At 40.3% G+C, this 18215-nt stretch overlaps 1 protein-coding gene, 1 long non-coding RNA gene and 1 pseudogene across 2 annotated transcripts; all 3 read right to left on the bottom strand.

Moving 5' to 3' along the window:
- Nucleotides 1-3680: 3680 nt before the first annotated feature.
- On the bottom strand, nucleotides 3681-6247 carry LOC140278660 (peroxiredoxin-like 2A; annotated as a pseudogene).
- Nucleotides 6248-6881: 634 nt separating this feature from the next.
- On the bottom strand, nucleotides 6882-7564 carry LOC140278908 (uncharacterized). The gene is made up of 3 exons (XR_011909224.1): nucleotides 7410-7564; nucleotides 7143-7232; nucleotides 6882-7026 (listed from the first exon to the last, which is right to left on the bottom strand). It is a non-coding gene; the product is annotated as an uncharacterized lncRNA (long non-coding RNA).
- A 250-nt stretch (nucleotides 7565-7814) lies between these two features.
- On the bottom strand, nucleotides 7815-10733 carry dydc2 (DPY30 domain containing 2). The gene is made up of 7 exons (XM_072373983.1): nucleotides 10587-10733; nucleotides 9550-9651; nucleotides 9140-9295; nucleotides 8846-8959; nucleotides 8527-8676; nucleotides 8029-8221; nucleotides 7815-7939 (listed from the first exon to the last, which is right to left on the bottom strand). Exons 1-7 carry the CDS (start codon nucleotides 10731-10733, stop codon nucleotides 7815-7817), a joined length of 987 nt encoding a protein of 328 aa, XP_072230084.1.
- Nucleotides 10734-18215: the final 7482 nt, after the last annotated feature.

The raw sequence follows: 18215 nt of genomic DNA, 5'->3' as shown, positions 1-18215 counted from the left end.
TGATTAGACCATTTTGGGCTGAACAGGGGGTCGCAACTACATCTTCAAACACCTGTATGTGTAATAGATTAGTCCCACTCACTGGTGCAGGTTACTTTGTGACATGATAACAGACTCTTTGGATTCCTGGAGTCACTCTTTTGCCCATTCCTGCCCATGTTGCATCTCTTTCACCTGTCTGAGCCTGGGAGCAAAATCAACACGTGTTGGTTTACATTTTAAAAACCGTCGCATGAAAAAAGTCTCAGTCATACGGGCCATTAAGAGCAGCAGGTGAGGTTAGAAATAGGATTTAATTGGTTTATCTAAGGCAGACCTGACCCACTTGAGTCAGAAAGTCACATGGCGTCTCCATGGTTACGTGTCACTACACTTACCCCGCAAAAATGTGTTCACATGCTGTCCCTTGGGGTTCCCCAAAGTCCCTCACGGAGCTTTAACACCTTGGATAGCGACACTCAACTGCGTCAAGTGCGCCAAAACGCAACAGGACTTATTCAGCTGTTTTGTGTCAGAATAACTCATAACATCAGCTTTTAATTTGGCTATTCTATCTTAACCTTGTAGAGTAAATGCGGTCTAGAGCACACAACGTATCAAACAAAACAAGAACGCGAACAAATACTTACCCCTCATTTTGCGTTTCAAGCCCAAAACTCCGCAGACAGCGAAATACTTCTCACTTTTTTCTGCTTAAATCCAACCTGACGGACAACATCAAGAAGTCTCCATTGTATCTTTAAAATTCACCCCATATTATGGAAAAAAAAGATCTGACAGAGATAGTCTGCATACCTGTGTCCGTGTTAGTGTGAAAAGCGTCAGAGCACCTGACAGGCGCATTTCTGTCTTCAACCTGCTCTCAGACCACGTCGATTGGCTGGACTGCAATTAAGTCCAAGTGTTTGATTGGACAACTGTTACATCACTCTACTGATGGTGCGTAGGCGCTCAAAAGGTCATGTCCATTAGAGAAATGTGTAAAATAACGCACCATCGACTCGATTAAGAATGAAAGAAAGCTCAAGCAAACTTTGACTCATAAAAAGACGGATGGCTCTAATTTAATTTAGAGCAAATTCAATATTTGTGAATATTTTGCTGTAACATTGATATTTTCAGCATCGTGTCTGTCTCCTCAATGGTTTAGCTGCAAACCATCATGAAAACAAGACTGCAACGGCATGGAAAATAAAACAAAATGTTTGGGCAAAAATAAAATGCCAAGAACTGCTTAGTCCAGACTTTTATCCAAGTTTTATTCATTTATTTTTCTTAGTAAATATAAAAAATGGATCCTTCAGGATGTATGAAACATTTGTTTTGTCAACAAATTCCTTGATATTCCTCTCCAGTAGTATTTTCTGAGTAAGAAGGACTTTTACTGCTTCTAAACCTCTGTACCCTTTTAGAGAAATAAGGAACAGGCATTAACAATCTCTTTCCCATTTTATAATCAAATAATTTCCCCTTTACACATTAAACCGTGTTTGAGATGATCCATATCTTACTTCAGCAGTGAGTTCCCTTAGTGAATCTTAACTTAAAGTGAGGGCCTCTAGGCAGAGGAGTCCATAGATCAACTGCAGGGTTACAAGATGAATACAGAAACACTCTGAAAGATTATTCAAAGGAAACCATATTAGAAGGGAAAAAATGGGTAGATATGCTCACAAATGATGTGAACCGACTGCCTGATTTTAGAAGTCACTGGGAGCCACTCGTGTAAATCTGGCAATCACAGGATTTATTTTCCCTTACATCTCAAAACAGTCATTTTTAATCTTTTATTACAACAGCCTTTGAAAGCTTTGTGTTATATAGAAGGTGGTATGTAAGTTATAATCAAAGTGCCATTTTTTGTCTTAATCTAATCTGGAGTCAGAGCCTTCATAGATCACCCTGTGGTCCCCTCAATCAACAGCGAACCTCACCGCAGCTCTTAAACTGTTTTTTCTTGTTCTCTCATCTAAAAAAAAAAAAAAAAAAACTATATTCCTCGAACTCAGCTTTCCTAACTGAGAACAGAGATAGAGGTGAAGTGACAAACCATCAACTGTTTCAACTGTCTCCTCTTACTTGTGGTAAAAAAAAAAATTCAGAGCACCACATCTGGCCTTATGACCCACCCATTACTGTCCCCCCACCCTAAAAATACATTAAGACACAAGTTGCATCTGCTTTGTCACTGCATGCCGTCTGATGTTGACAAAACTAAACAATATAAGCCATAACCCGTGGTGACAGATGTTGGTTCTGTTTGACGCATGAGAGACGCACAGAAACAGAAGCGACAGATGTATCCTGTTTTCAAGTTTTAGTTTCTCTTCTGCAACTGCTCTAATGATCCAACATCAACTGTATTTTCACATTCAAGGCACCTAAACTGACATTTCAGTTGCAATTATGCTGAATGCAGAAACAGGGTAACTGTATATCTTATCAATACAAACAACTAATATACCTCACTGCACAAGGATCACACAGGGTGCCCCTCTCTCACCATCTGATCTTTTGCCATCATCCCATTTGCATAATCACATAAACTGCAAACAAAAGCACATTTCGTCTATTTAAACTTTGGATGACGTGTTTCTAGCACACAGATTAGCTATAAGCAATAGCTAACGATTGGGCTGAGCTGCTGTTCTGGGGATTCTGATCATATCTGATTTCCCAACAAATGAACAGCTCCATCTGCTGGTAAAGATCTGATATTTTAAGTCTGATTTAGGGGTAAAAGACTAAAAAATATAGTCAGTCCGAGCTTGAGTCACTTACCATAACCACAAGAGCAGTAGAAAATATATGAATAGTTCATAGATGCATAAATCAATGATGTGACACTCATTCTAACAGACTGAAGACCTCAGAATATACAAAGTTCAACCTTATCTTAGACTGTAACGTACAGTACTCCTACCAAACTACACCTGATCCAAGCTTGATTGTCGCCCCTTGCGTCCCACTTTTAGATTACAACAAGTAATCTTAACAGAACTATGAGATTTTATGAAAACGTGCAGGAAGAGGTCAGGTTGACCTTTTCCTTAAATTGAGAGCAGAACCATGACTGAGTCAGATGTTTTAGCAGAAGAAAAACTTCTGTTTTTTCAGCTAATGTTGACGTCATCACTGGCATTTCTGGTTTGATACAGTAGCCCACAAAAAACAGGAACTTCTTTAAGTCTAAACACATTTCAGTGAATTATACAAATACAGCAGTTTTATGTGAGCAAGCACTAGACACCACCAAACCACAGGTATGGCTTGAAGCCTCCTTAAGTGCGTTGAACTTGGTGCTTTTGCTTCTGAGTATTTGATTAAATGTTCAAAAGAAGAAAGTGAGATTTTCTCTTTCAAGTTTTATTTCCCTAAAACACCTCATTTCACTTTGAAATGGTGAAGATACATAAGTTCCCCTGAGCTGATTTTTGGCTACATTCTAACAAAGGAAACGAGTGGGCAACCAGCATTGTTCTTTAATCCAATTCTAACTGAGATCATTCTCGTGAAATTATGAACATATTGCATCTATGTTATGGTAATAAGAACATTAAATAAGCTTTCCCCTGCAGGAAACCAGACTAATTGTTTAAATAGTTCCACCGACCAGAGGAATTCAGATGGCTTTCATCATCTGTACTTCATTTATACAGTCAGTAATAAAACAAACAGCCTGAAAAGCACAAAGACTAGTTTTATTGTTCTAAAGGTCACAGTCTCATGGATCCCAAGGCAGCACAGCAGCATCACTGAGTAACACAGGAAACTGGGTGTTCGAGATCAGGTCTGCTTCCTCTGTCGAGTTTAAAGACAGACCGTCATGAACACACCCAAAGCCTTATGAACACAGCCATACAAAATGCACCCTGGTTTCCCCAAAGATCAGCGCTTTAACAATTTCACTTGTCTTGTACTTCTCTACTGCAGGTCAAACAGGCCATTGAAATGGTTGAAAAAGTTGTGTGAAAGATGAAAGGTTAACTGATCAAACAGGTCAGTTAAGAGATTCTTAAATCACAGGGGGTTTCAAAAATAACTTCCTTTCTAATGTTCATGTGGTACTCTTCTGGCAGCTTGGAGGACCTCTGAAATATTCACTTTATCGCCAAACTCCATCTCTCTGTGTTCCAGAAATATTCCCTGAAGGACAAAAACAAAACACATACATTTTAAACTTCCATGTATGCCTACTATGACTGTTCAGTTAATTATTGCTGCTTCGAATAAAATAACTTTTACCTGCTGCCCTCGGCCGATGACGAAGACCCCACCAAGGACAAAGCCCTCTCCGAAGACGTTTCCCATGAAGCCTTTCCTAAAGGCCCTCAGGCCGTTCAGCCACACCCCAACACGCATGAACGCCAGGAGCCCCATCCTCCGCTGACGGGGCCCATAAAACCGCCTCTGCGAGCAAAGCAGAACCCTTGAATCAGCCATGCAGATCCAAATCAATTTTGCTCAGACACTGAATGACTTCAGTGTGGCTTCAAGAATTTTTTCTGGAAAAACTGGCTGAATCTGGTCTGAGGATAAGAGTTCCTTTAACTCAAAGGAAACCTCTCCAGGGCAAAGTGGCCTTATAAATAGGTCAATTCATTTAGGAATTTTTGAAAGAAGTCGAGAAGTTTACCTTTTCATCCAAGAAAATCTCCCCCTTGAAGTATGGTCTGAAGTTCTGGAGCTCGGTGCCGACGTCCTCCTTCACCACAGCATACAGAGGGACCCCGAGCCGGTCCAGCTGGGGTTTCAGAGAGGACAGCTCTGCAGCCTCCTGTAGCCAAGAAACAGAAGAGCCCACCACATGTTTTTAAACCAATTTCTCAGCTACCTGCTTCAACACTACAGTTGCAGATGCTTGATTACATTGGTTTCATTCTTTTCCCCTTAAAGTTTGACATTTCAGATACTGGATAGTGTTGTTATGGTTATAAATACTCTTAAATTGTGAAGATTATTTTTGAAAGGCATTAAAGTCATCTTAAAAAAAAAAAAAGAGAAAAGATTGCCAACACTCATAATAAGTAAAGTGTAGTGAAGATCCCAGACAGATTTGGGGCCAACCTGGTCAACTTTTTGCACTTATGGCTATGTCACTGCATTGCAGTTTCATGTTGGCCAGACATGGGATGAGGCGCACGATCGGGACCTTACTGGGGTTATGAGCCAGATTTGGTCCTGAATGTGTGAAGCTGGGTTCAGCATGGGCTAAAGCAAGTGTTATGAGGGTTCGGTGGGGAATAAAGGTCTAAAGAAAATGCAGAGTTGAGCCATATCTGGTGTTTAGGAAACCACACCCCCTCGAGTTCAAGGACAAAAACGTTGGAAGGACTACTGCAGATGTAGGACAACCAGTGTCATCCAAACATCCCAAGAAAGACTGAATTTTGGGTCAGGGCTTAAAAATAATACCACACAGGACAAGAAAAACACCCTTTGATTTCAATCAAGCCTTGGGAGGGAATTAACAAGGTGCTAGGATTAACCCATTTTTATTCAGCCACTAAAATATTCCATTAGGTCATTTATAGCCAAAGTTTTCTCAGACACTGAACATACTGCAAACATTACCTCTCTGCACAAAAATCATCCAGGACGCCGCACTGCCATGATAACAGCTCCAGTCCTGTCCCACAGGGACTTGGCCTTAAAAGTCTTTATTTCTGGGGAAGGAGGCAGAGCCAAAGGGTGAGAGTTGTGGAAGAGATCAAGTGCATTTCAAATTCCAGCAACACAATGGCTCCTTTCAACACATCCACACGCATCTAGAAAGTAATATACGCACTCCTTATATTAGTTAATGAAGCCGATTTGACACAACGAGCAGATGCGACTTACCTCCTGTCAAGTTTTTGAGTTCGGTCTCCTCCAAATGTTTCAGAGTGGCTTTCAGCGGGGGTGTCAGAAAGATGTCAGTGAAGAAGTTAAGAAACCCAGTAATGAAACCACCGACAGTAGTCAGCGCGTCGCCTACTACTCCCATGGTAAATTCTGTATTTCAGCCCGTGTTACTTTACTGCATCTTATTTCCTCTGTTGCACAAACACACAACAGCGCTGACTGCACCGCGACTGAGCGCGCATTTGAATTCCAGCTCGGTTCGACCTCCCAAGTGTTTCTTAGGCCCAGCCCTCTTTTGAACCGAGATACAGATCAGACAGCCTGATTAAAAGCAGCTGTGTCATGTTGACCCAGCCGCCATCTAATCTAATCATCGAGAGGACGACGACAGATCCTGAAAAATTCAACAGCAGGCATATTGTAATGCAGCGAGGTTGGCGTTCCTCTAGTTCAAAGGTCACTGAGCAGGCTGGAAACCGCAGCGTCACCCTACCAAATATCAGACATAACAGCGTTGTTTCAAGGTAACACAACAACAAAAAAACCTGATGAAAACGCTTTGTAATTCGTCTCTGTTGCAGGAAATCAGGAGTCAAACTACCAATCTCAGCAGTGGGTGTAAAGGACTTTAATCAGAGGACAACAGGAATGATCCTGTTATCAGATTCAAGTTAATAGGTGTAATGTTTGAGATTTGTTGTAAATTCATGTTCTTCCTGCGGAGAAAGTCTCTCTGTAATTACGTTTAATCTCAGTTCAACGTGTGAGTAGCAGCAGGATTTCCAGCATTTCAACAAGTTTGGAATTGAACTGTGTTCTAGTGGGAAACTTCACAACTGATGTGGAAACCGGCCTCTCGTGCACGCGCACAGAGAACAGACCGTTTGCCTAAAGATACTTGACTCTATAACGAACAATCTCAGCATATACACCCATTCTGAATATAGTTTTGAACGTTTCAACAACATGTTTCTGGAAAAAGTGAGCATGAAGATACTCCAAACAAAAGAGTGAGATATTAGATTTTTTAATTATTTTTTTTTATTTGCACATTTACAAGTAATGTGACGACTACACACACACTGAGGTTATGATGTTTTTAAAAAGCATCTAAAAGCATTCATCAGTGGCCGATAGACCCCACAGGCTTGATCAAGTATGGTCTGCTTCCGTTTCTTCCTCCTGAAAAACAACACAGAGCTTAATTACGAATTTCTCGCAGCTAAAAACTGTTTTCAGTGTCTGCCGTTTGTTATCAGTCTTCCGGGGACTTTTTAAGGTTCCCTTTGTTGACTCACAGGTCTGTCGCTGTGCACCGTTCCCTCTGGGTCACTCTTTGCTGGAGCCGAGCTATCAGTGGTGTCACTCACGTGTTGCCCTTCTGCCTCCTGAGATGAGGTGGCCGGAAAAACACGGGTTAAGCATTTCACAGTTGTCTTTGTATATCTGCTTCTAGGTTCTGAACAGACATTTTCTCATCAGTGGGTCTAAAAAAGTTAAATATTGTACATTTTAAAGGAGAAAATGTCAGAAGACTGAACCGGTTCGCCCCTTCCTCAAGACACCTTTTCTTGGTCTTGAGGAAGGGGCGAACTTGTTTGGGGTCTGTCGTGCTTGTTCATCATTAAGAATTGTCGCCTCTGTGTTTAGCTCCTCGCTCTGTGGAGCTGAAGCCGAACCTGCTCGGATGGAGTCCTCAGGTTGACCAGTTTCTTCTTCTTAATCAGCCTTTTTTTTTTTTTGATGAGCAGAAATGTAGTGGATTAGATCATGAAAATCTTTCATCTTGGTGAAAATATATTTCAGTTTTTTTTCTTTGCACCATGAAAATAAATTCTATTGTCCGTCACTGTGGAGGTTTTTACGGTTTACCAGTTGGCCCTCAGTCTGCCCTATGCTGGGAGCCTTGCTTTCAACTCTCTGGCTCCGCGTTGTTACATCACCAGGAGTCGAGCTATCGGTGGTGTCACTCATCTGTCTCCTGAGATGAGGGGTCTAGAAATGTTCTGGCGATCAAATAATGTCTTGTAGCTGGAGTTTCTGAGCAGATCTGTGGTTCTCAAACTGAACACCTGCTGCTTCCTCTGGCCCAGTTCTGCTCATTAATATGTCGAACATTAGCAAAGAATAAGAAGTGAAATATTCTGCCTTTTAGAGAAGATAAAGATTCAGCAGATAAATGACCAGCCACCTTTTCCTGGTTCTGATGAAGAGGGGGACTGGAGTGCTGTGTCTCCTGTTCAGATTCTGTCATCTGCTCTTCTTCTTCTTCTTTATTTGGAAGAGTCTTCTCTGTTTTCAGGTCCTCAGTCTGTGGAGCAGAGGCCGACTCTGCTTGGATGGAGTCTTCAGGTTTGTCACTCGCTTCTTCATCAACCTTGTAGTGAAGCGTAGAAAAGTGGTATATAAGATTATAAAGCACAATTATCCTGTCTCTTTCCCTTCTCTCAGTCTTTCAGTCCCATCTTTCTTCTCTTTGGTTATTCTTCTCTCGTCCTCGTCTGGCCTATGAACTTCAGCCCTGGCTCCCTTTGCTCCTAACGTTCCTCTCCACTCTGTCCCTAACCTTTTCTTGCACTGGCTCCTGCGTCTCCTCATCCACAATATGAATATTTGGCAAACTGAATCCTCACGCTGAAATCCACTATCTCCATCACACAAAGTGTATTTCATCTGCATCACCTTCTCTGTGTCTGGAGAGTCAAAGGTATGAGCGCTTTGTTCGTTATGTAGGTCCTCCGTCTCATTTGATCTTAAATCACTGGCCTCTTGTCTGGGAGATCGCATCGTGTCCGTTTCCTCAGGCTCAGCACTTTCAGATCGATCAGCCACCTGTGGAGCACACGTAAAACTGAATAATTAACTCACCGCAGTGTCACATAAGCAGACATTATACAATCTCTTTTTGATGATCTGATCTAAATTAAGTGTTTTTCAGAGCAAACTCTTCATAAATATGATGCAAAAGGGGATATGACTTGACCACAAAATGTTGCGTCACCTTTTCCTCCTCTGGGTCACCTTCTATCACTTCTTTTTGACCGATGTTTGCCGTTTCCTCAGGATTCTCTTCAACACGATCGGCACTTGGCTCCACGTCTGCTTTCTCTTCTTCCTTAAATCATTACGTTCAGTTATGGAGTCATGCACAGTTTCACTTTGAGCTTGGCACTTTTTTTCCCCAACACCAAAAAACACCTCAGTGACAATCATAGATCAGAAGGAAAGACCAAAGAAAATTGACTAATTTCACCCCTTCCAGAAGCAAGCAGATTTGAGAACAAGTTTTTGTCACCTCACGTTCACGGTCATTTTTCTGTGCTGCAGGTTGGTGTTCGTCTGTGCCCTCCTGGTTTTCTGGATTGGGAGTGGTAGATTTTTCTTCTTTTACAGGTTTATCAACCTGTGTAGCTTCTGTTATGGTTGCTGTAGGTGTTTCAGACACTGTGGGCTTCTCAGAGACATGCATGTTGTTGTTAATATGCTGTTGCAGACCTTTCTTAGATATTATTTGCAAGTAAGACACTTTATAACATAAATGAAATGCGGAAATTAGCAGACAAGAAATAAGAATAAAATGACATCATTTGAACAAAAAATATTTGAATGATGTGTATTAAAATATGTAAATATGACTTTTTATGCTCAAAGTCTGAATTAAAACACAAACTGAGACTGATGGATGGATTTTGTGCCACATCATACTTTTTTAGAGTCTTCCAAGGCCTCCTGCTGCTTCTTCTGGTGTAATGCCTCTTCCCTGGCTCTGGTCTGCTCCTGCTCCAGAAGAGCCAAACTAGCCTTTTTCTGCAGACAAAGAAGTGATGCAGGGATGCGTTTTAATTCGAAGTGAAGGGCCACCATCAAATGTTTTAGCTCTCTTTTTAACTGAAAGTTTGACATCTGTAACTGACACCATTTAAGAACTGTAAAATTTTAATGTTTTGACTTTAAGTGTCTTAGAAGCCTGAGGCAACCATAGGTCTCCAGCCATGCAGGATTCTGTTAGCTGTTACTGAACTAAAGGTAAAAGGTGACAGGGTTTTTGTTGCCACAGACCCTACAAGCTTAAATCCCGCAGCCGCATGAGCTTAGATTGTGTAAGCCTCTGTTATCCTTCAACAGCTCTCAAAACCTGTTTGTAGATCAGGGTTTTAACATGGTGGCAGCAAAAACAGAGGAATAAGCAGACGAGCTGTCGTACTGGCAGTATAACGGCTAGTAGCAACATTTCCCACTGGGAAAATCACCCCATGGTGGGTAGAATCGTGTGCTTCATTATTTGTGCCTGAGAACTTCATTTACAAGACACCCTGAAGCTATTTCCTTACAGTATCTTGAAAACAAAATCTGAGTTACAAATCATCCTATAACTTCATATAGCTGAAGTACTAAGTGATCAGTTGATTCATTAGCTGCTGAAACCAGTTGATTATTATCATAAGAAACATATCTGTAATCTCTTGTCATACAATGTGAATGATGAAGTGCTTGCCTTATTTTTTTTTTTTTAAAAGAAAGGGCTTTGTTTGCCCCACCTTCAAATCAGTGGTATCTTTCAAAGTTCCAGGGTGTGCTGTTCATTGTACAGTAGAACTTATATTGGACAAATGAAGCATACAAACAGAAAGCAAGCCATCTGAGCATAGAATTAGGAAATACTGTGAAGGTGAAGTTGCCTCATATGAAATGTGGGGTCTAATGCTGCGCCCTGCTGACAAGAAACCCAAACGGCAGCTTACCTCTTTCTGGTACTCAGCATTAGAGGTGTATTTGTAAAGCCAATGAGCCAGATACTGGATGGGGTCCACAGGTCGCTGCTCAGCCACTTCAGCAAGTCCTTCCGCCAGACATTTCCCCAGATGTTTCCTTATATACTCCGAGTCCATTTTCCGCTCAAATACCTGCAAAACAACCTGCATTAACCATGCGCCCGATAAACGTATTTTACACCACTTAAATTTTGAGTTTATTTATGCCGCAAGACGCTCTGTCATCAAATGCAAAAAAAAAACCAAAAAAAAACGGCGTCAGTTAGCGACGGTTAACTGGAGGAAACAAAAGCTAGTTGTTTTTTTTTTTTATTTGAATTGTTTTTTACGTTTTCTGTTGTATTTCGGTCATAATTAACTGTAAAAATCCCCTCTACAGTTTAACTCAAATTTAACCAAAACATGAGCAAGAAGACTAACCTTATTTTGTGTATAGCGGTGGCGTCTCCATGGTAACGGTCCCACACCATTAAAGCTCCCTGCAATATATTAAACTAGTTCCTACTTCATGCTAACATTAAAATGAAAAAGATTACGAATTAAAACTTTATTAAATAGGAAATTATAGTATTGCAGAGATTCTTTTAAACTAGTATATTACTATTGTCATTATAGTGTTGAATTATATATGTTGAACAAATTTTAGTGTATGATTTTCAATATCAGTTTTACAGATAAACGTCAAACAAATTATAAACATCTATGACAGAAAGAGGAGCATTAAGAATAGAAAAATCTGATATAATCTCTTAATTATAACATGATCAATTACACATGGCTTTCCCAGTTTATATATTCATCCAAAAGTCACACTGAAAATACATACACAACTGTAAGTATTATCCTCAGCCTTGCATCATATTATTACAGCCTCTCTTCCTTTCTTCACACTTTCCTAAATTGAATTATTAATAAACAATATTTTAAATGATTATTTGGTTCCTTCAACAGTTTTGCAACAGAAATGCACATCTGTTTTAATGAAGTTCATGCATATGGACTTTTGAAATCATATTTTCTCCTCAGATCCTCATCATTGGATCTTAATAAGTACCTACATTTTTTGGCAGTAATCCCTGACTTTATACAATGTGACAGAATGCTGGAAAACCAAATGACAAATGTGCCATTAAGCAATCTACTGCTGTATTAATAAACCATGTGCGCCAGTTAACTCTGATAGCTGGTATAATTTCACCTGCTGTGCATCGTGTCCTGAAACCAGGCCAGTTTGCTCACATGGGAAAGGAGAAGGTGGGAAAATTGCAGCAGGCTCTGTTTCCAAGAAACAGATGACACCCAGTTAACATTTGTAATCACAGATATCATTTTCCTTGTATAATCATATTACACACCTTTCGGCCAAATATAGCCTTCATATCAACAGGACTGCCTCACTCGGATTGTGCAAGATTCACTGATGCATACGTGCGTCTCTCAATGTAAATACATACTTTTAATAAACTTAAATAAGAAATTTGACCCTTTACGAGGGAAGTTGTGAATAATCTGATCTTCCTGCTATACTCCAGAGTCACAATTTGTCTTTCTTCCATTTGTAAGCCAAAGCAAAATATATTTTAGGTGCACGTATGGGCCCTAAAGGTCTCCAATTTCTTTCATTACAATGTGCAGCATGAAGTGCTATTATTTCAACATTGTGTTCACTTTTTTTTTCAATGTGTCTTTGCATCTAGCAAAATTTGCATCTAGCAAAGAGAAACCAAGAGTTATTAAACAAATATTACAGTTTGGATTTAGAAATATCCACTTCTGGTGTCATACTGCCATCTTGTGGTTGTGTTTCATAGGCAGAACATCTTTTGGTTGCAAAACAGGAAGACAGGCCTGTTTAAAATTAAACTTAAGTTTATCATAAGTTTAAAGCGGAGTGGGAATTTCAGCTATTCCAACTGCTTACACAAATTTGTTTGTCAGACATCAAACACATTAATGTCTTGACCGAAACTAAGACTAAACTATTTCAATCCTCAAAACCGGTTTGCTGGCTGCAGCTGGCTACTTAAACAGTATGTGTGTGTGTGTATGTGCAATTTTCATTAGAAAAGCTCTGAGACTTAATTGTGTTGTCCAATCACAAATTATATTGTAGGTACAGAACACTTTTTTGCAACTATTTAAGTACAAAAAGCCTAACTGAAATGGTGAAAAATGATGCCTGTTCACTATCTAATAGTTCAAAACAAAGAAGGAACAGTGCACAGTTATGCAAAATAAGACAATCTTTTTACAGTTTTCAATGATGGTAATATCTGAATTAGCACAACTGCGTATAATATAATTAATAAATTTTATTGCTTTTTATATCTTTGAAGGTTCAGGTAAAATTATGTCATTAAAGCTCTATTTTGGAGTATAGTTTTCCTATTCCCAATGGATTACTTCAACATGTGAAAAGCCACCGAGCATCACACATAAGCAAAAGATAATGTTTGGACTGATGGATTGAGGGTGTTAAACCAATGCATTTTAAATGTAACAACTAACATGTTGTTGCAGTTTTAACCTTTTTAGCATTAGTTGGGATTTTTAAAACATGTTTTAGTATATTTTATGTTGTTGCATGGATGTTATCTGTTTGGCTGCAAAACAAATCTCTTGGGGGGACTTAATGCTGTATCTCTATGTTACAGATTTTGAAAACTCAGCAGATGCTACCTTGAATAATCAAATTGTATACGATTGCATCAGCTTACATGTTAAACTCTGTACCAACAAACAGAAATTTGCTGGTTCCCCTCCTAGATTTTAAGCGATTATAAAGACATTTTAATTAGTGTCTAATGCATATACTATGACTACTTCTGTCAATATATTTTGCTTTTATTACCACTGTTTTATGGGCTCTGTTTGTCTTATGTATTTGCAGTTTTTTTTACATTGCAAATAAATTTTATACATGTCGCCTGTTATTTTATGTAATTTATTAACTAATTTCTTTATGCGCTACTGTTTCTTTATCCCATATAAATGTATGATATTAATTCCGAGTCTAATGCAGTTTGAGCTGGGAAAATAAATCCCATCATAAATAAGCTGCAGGGCCAACGTCTTATAGGATCTTGTATGAGCATCAGCTAAACACTTTCAGGTGTGAGGACTCTGCGCTTTCAGACCCTGTGGCAGTCAGCTGGCCCGGGTCTCTTCGGTGATCTGGATCATACCGGCTTTTGACTTTGTAACAAGAAAGCTGTAAATGCGCTTGACCGATGGAATCCTAACCCCACGAGCGACCAGCTGTGTGGGAACGGAGGGCAAATCCTCTGCCGACGTGTCAAAGGTCTGATCTGCTCCTACCTGGAGCAACTCCTCTAGTTTCAGTGCAGGACGCCGCTCTGCGTCAGCAACAGCTGTCCTGCAGCCCAGCGCCGGCTGCCAGAAGGGCAGTATTACGTTCTCGGTGTTGGACTTAACGGAAGACTTTATTTTTTCCCCAAGTCTCGAGGATTCTTTGGAAATATTTTTGCTATTGTGTAAGGTAACGCGCCACCTGCCTGCTCGTGTTGTCATCCATGATGGCCCCTGCATTAACTTGAAAGTAGAAAAGTTTCCTGACAGACTGCAGAATGACTGGTTTCACTTGCAAGTTCGGAATGGCTTTGATGATTATTTGCGTTTTGTTGCTCTGGTGGTGAGTTTATTTTTACGTTTCCCTTTCTTGGAATGAAACCGACTAATTGGACATCTTCCTGATTTTTAAGGTGGCGGGCTATTTTCTATAGCCAAAGGATTTGGTTCCCTCGCCCCCTCTCATTTAGTGGTGACATGACAGGAATCTGTCAAGTCACGAAGCTTATATTTGTAATTTCTCTAAAGCTTTAATTTATGTTTGGGGTAATGTTGGCAGTCAAAATAATGTGTTGCTCTGCCAAAGAGTCACAGTTATCATTGGAATGGATGTGTAACTGAGCTCAAGTCACAGTTAAAATGGAATATTGACAGCTGTGTTTGTACATGTGTGTATGACCAAGCATGCTTTTGTTTGCGTTGGAAAGGTGGCAGATCGGTGTGTTACAGCATCAAAAAGTCTTTAGTTATGACAATGACAACTGTGAATGAACATCATTATGATCTCATGTCCCCACCTGCTAAGTCAACACTCATCTCCTTGAGGCCCATGGCTGTAATGTCCTGTGTGGACACTTTGCAATCTTCCCACCCCCCATTATGTCTACTCCCACAGGAGCAAAGTTTTATATTTAGCCCATGTCTTCATGGCAGAAGGGCAAGATACTGCGATACTATGATGCTGTGGATGCTCATGCCCAACCATTTCTCTGCTTAATCCATGTTGCCCCTCTTAACAAGTTGGGACTATGGAGACAGCCTGGCTCCACACAGGCAAGCAGGTCTTTGGACACGGTGGAGGACGTGAAGAACGGTGTTCATTTTAGACCCTGTCAACAGTGCATCTAAAAGTCTTATTGAAAGGATGGGACGAGTGCAGATTTTAACAGGGATGGGGACCATAAGGCTGCGGTTTTAGGGTGTTAATGTCAGTTGGTTTGCATATTCCATAAATAGTTTTGAATATTCTTTATTTACTTTAACAAAATAAATTGTATTTACAAATGAAGTTGGATGCTTTCCTCGCTGCTTTATCCACTGACATTCTTAACGGTGTCATCCCGCCTTTTAGGTAGATGTTTGAAAATAATATTTTTTAGGTTTAGAACATGCGTGTTGCGTAAAGATGTGGGCATTTCCGTTGTCTGCCTCTTCCCCCGAGTGTGTCTGTGTGTCTTAAGTCTCATGTTCTTGGACAGAAGGTGTCGGTTTTGAGTTTCTTTCACCAAGTGAGCCCGTGTGACTACTTGGCCAGGACTCTGTATTTTCCATAGTATTTAAAAGGTGAAGCAAGGTTAAAGATGAGAACTTCCTTTCCTCAGATTGTACTGTCTCATTGGTTGATATACCAGTGTGTGTGTGTGTATATAGACACAATTATCATGATACTGCAGGCATTTTGAACATGAGCTTTCAAAGATATCTGTGATTTTAAAGGTTCCGCTGGTGTTATTAATATGATAATAGCTCCCCTGGTCCCTCACGAGTTGGATGGAATATTCTCCATATCATTTTCACATGTAATGTACTCAGATTTCTGTGCAGTGGGCACGAAAGCCAAATGGGTCAGTTTGAGACAGCAAAAATCTGTCTAGAAAGTTGTAGGCTATATTCGGGAACATTTATTCTTTACATGGATAACATTTTACTTTTTTAGTAATCCAGAAGGTTGTATCCAAAAGTCTGTGGATTACTTTGAATGGAAAGGCTCATTCTCTGATAATGTCATGGTATTGTGTTGTTATTATCCAGCAGATATATCTTGTTGAGGTAAAACGTTTGTATTGGCTTTGATCAGCTTTGCTCTCTAATATAAGTCTAGATTTATTGATCAGTAGATATATATCTCTCAGTAAGCGACCTCTGGCTTCACCAGAGATAACACTATCTTCACAGCTTCTTTGTATGCAGTGATAGAGTTATACTGTGAATGACAGCAGCTGTCCTGTTGGCAGCAACATAATGCATGTAGGGATTAAACGCAACTGACTCCACTGTGCACGTATTTGATGATCACTTAAAAAAAAAAAAAGGTCAAAGGTCCAAAGGGCTTGACTCTGAGAAATTGCTGATATGATCATTATTAGATTGACTGAGCGTGCAGCTATTATTTAGTCAGATTGCAGCTTATAATGACATGGTGGCAATTAGCAACAGGTGGAGAGGCCTGTTTTCATGTGGCTCCCTGCGGGGTTTGAAGTACAGAGTTAACTGATGGGTGACAGGGTGTAGAAGCAAGCTGCGAGAGAGCAAACGGTGTTGGGATTTGACCTCGTGAGAAAACAAGGAACAGGATCACAGCAAATGCCAAAGAACATATGGATTAAAAACTCTTGTCTGCTCTCTAGATGTGTCGCCACTTAGAAACGAAGCGACGGAGATCTCTGACATATAAGGCCTTAGGACTTGGGGTTTAACTCCAAACATCTTCAGGGCATCAGAGTTAAGCCAGCAAGTCATTATTAAAATAACTTAAATATTTGTTTAAATCCATGTTAAGCAAGGAATGGTGTCAATATTTTCTATACCGGTCTAACCGGCTCTCTTTAAATCCATTCATATTATGATTTGGGTGGTTTGAATGCTTGACTCAAGGCAAGAGAACTGTCTCTGAGGACGCAGAATGCTCTCTTTCAGTGTGAACTCGTGCTGCCCTTGTGACAAAAGCCAAAAGTTAGTTGGGCTTGTTTCCAGAGGTGAATATTGGCATTCGCATTCCGCGGTTGGCTAGTGTAACGAAGAGGTGTCTACATTACCCCGTCTATATCCTCAGCTGGAATGTCACAGGTCATATGGCCTTCACTGACATGCAAGCTGATATATATATTACTGTCGGGGAAGGCTTCTGAAATCCAACATTCGCTCCCTCTTCCTCCGTTTGCTACCAATCCACAGCGTGACTGCCTGAACTCAGTCATGTCAGTTGTCATCAGTTTGACTCTGAAAATAAAACCAGTGCTGGAAAGACACTTAGCAAGTTGGTGAAAGAAACCTTCAAGAACTTAAGTTAAAATTGTGCATATGTGTGTTTGATGTTAAATTAGGCTTTCGCATGCAAGGAAATTACAACTCAGGTAATTCTGATGGGTGCTGTACGGTGGTGTGCTGGTTAGCGCTGTTGTCCCACAGCAAGAGGGTTCCAGGTTTCAGTCCCTGCAGGGGCCTTTCTGTGTGGAGTTTGAATGTTCTCCGGGTTCTCTGTCTTCCTCCCACCATCCAAAAACTTGCACGGTGACTCTGAAATTGATTTGGCGTGTATAGAAAATGGATGGATGGATAATTCTGATGGCTTCAAACCAGTGGGCCTGTAACGCCCGACACGGCAACACCATGTCCCACTCCAAATGTCATAGATAAATCAATTCAAATTACTTTTTGGGGCCAGAAGAGGTACATTGTTCCATTATTTCAAAAACAGGCAAAGCTGAAAGAAAAGTCTGAGAGAATATTACAAGTTTGTGTTTCTTTTGTACATTTCTTTTATTTTCCATGAATAATATCAAGAGCCTTTGTCTTTATCTGGAGGCCCAGTCTCAATATAAAGCTTGTAATAGGTTTGTCCATATGTCCAACACGTAGTAGACTCGTGTTAGACCTAACCATGTTGATTTCTGTAACTGTGCATATGTCCCTAACTCTGTCTTCCAACCCTTTTTCCTCCATACACATGTTTGTGGCTCGATAAACTGTAAGAAGGAGGATGTCAACACAAGAAAACGCGTATGAAGATGTAACATGTTAACATATTAAGAATTCAAACTTAAGCCGTATGTTTTTAGATAACAAAGTAAGGCCCGGTTCACATTTGATCCTAACGTGTGTCTTGGGTGATCTGATCACCTGCTGGTCCAGGACACATTTTCCCTCATTTGTTTTGCTGTCAGGCAGGATAAAATGAACGTTTGAAGTATGTTTGTGTGCAACGTGGACCTGTGAGAGAGAAGACTTGAGATATGAGCTAATATGGAATGACATATGTTGAAGAAAAGATTTTTGTTGCTCAGCTCACAG

Source organism: Leuresthes tenuis, unplaced genomic scaffold (assembly GCF_036924035.1).
Source record: "Leuresthes tenuis unplaced genomic scaffold, fLeuTen1.0.hap1 SCAF_20, whole genome shotgun sequence".
In the NCBI taxonomy this organism is placed as follows: domain Eukaryota; kingdom Metazoa; phylum Chordata; class Actinopteri; order Atheriniformes; family Atherinopsidae; genus Leuresthes; species Leuresthes tenuis.
This window is presented reverse-complemented; position numbering and strand designations above follow the sequence as displayed.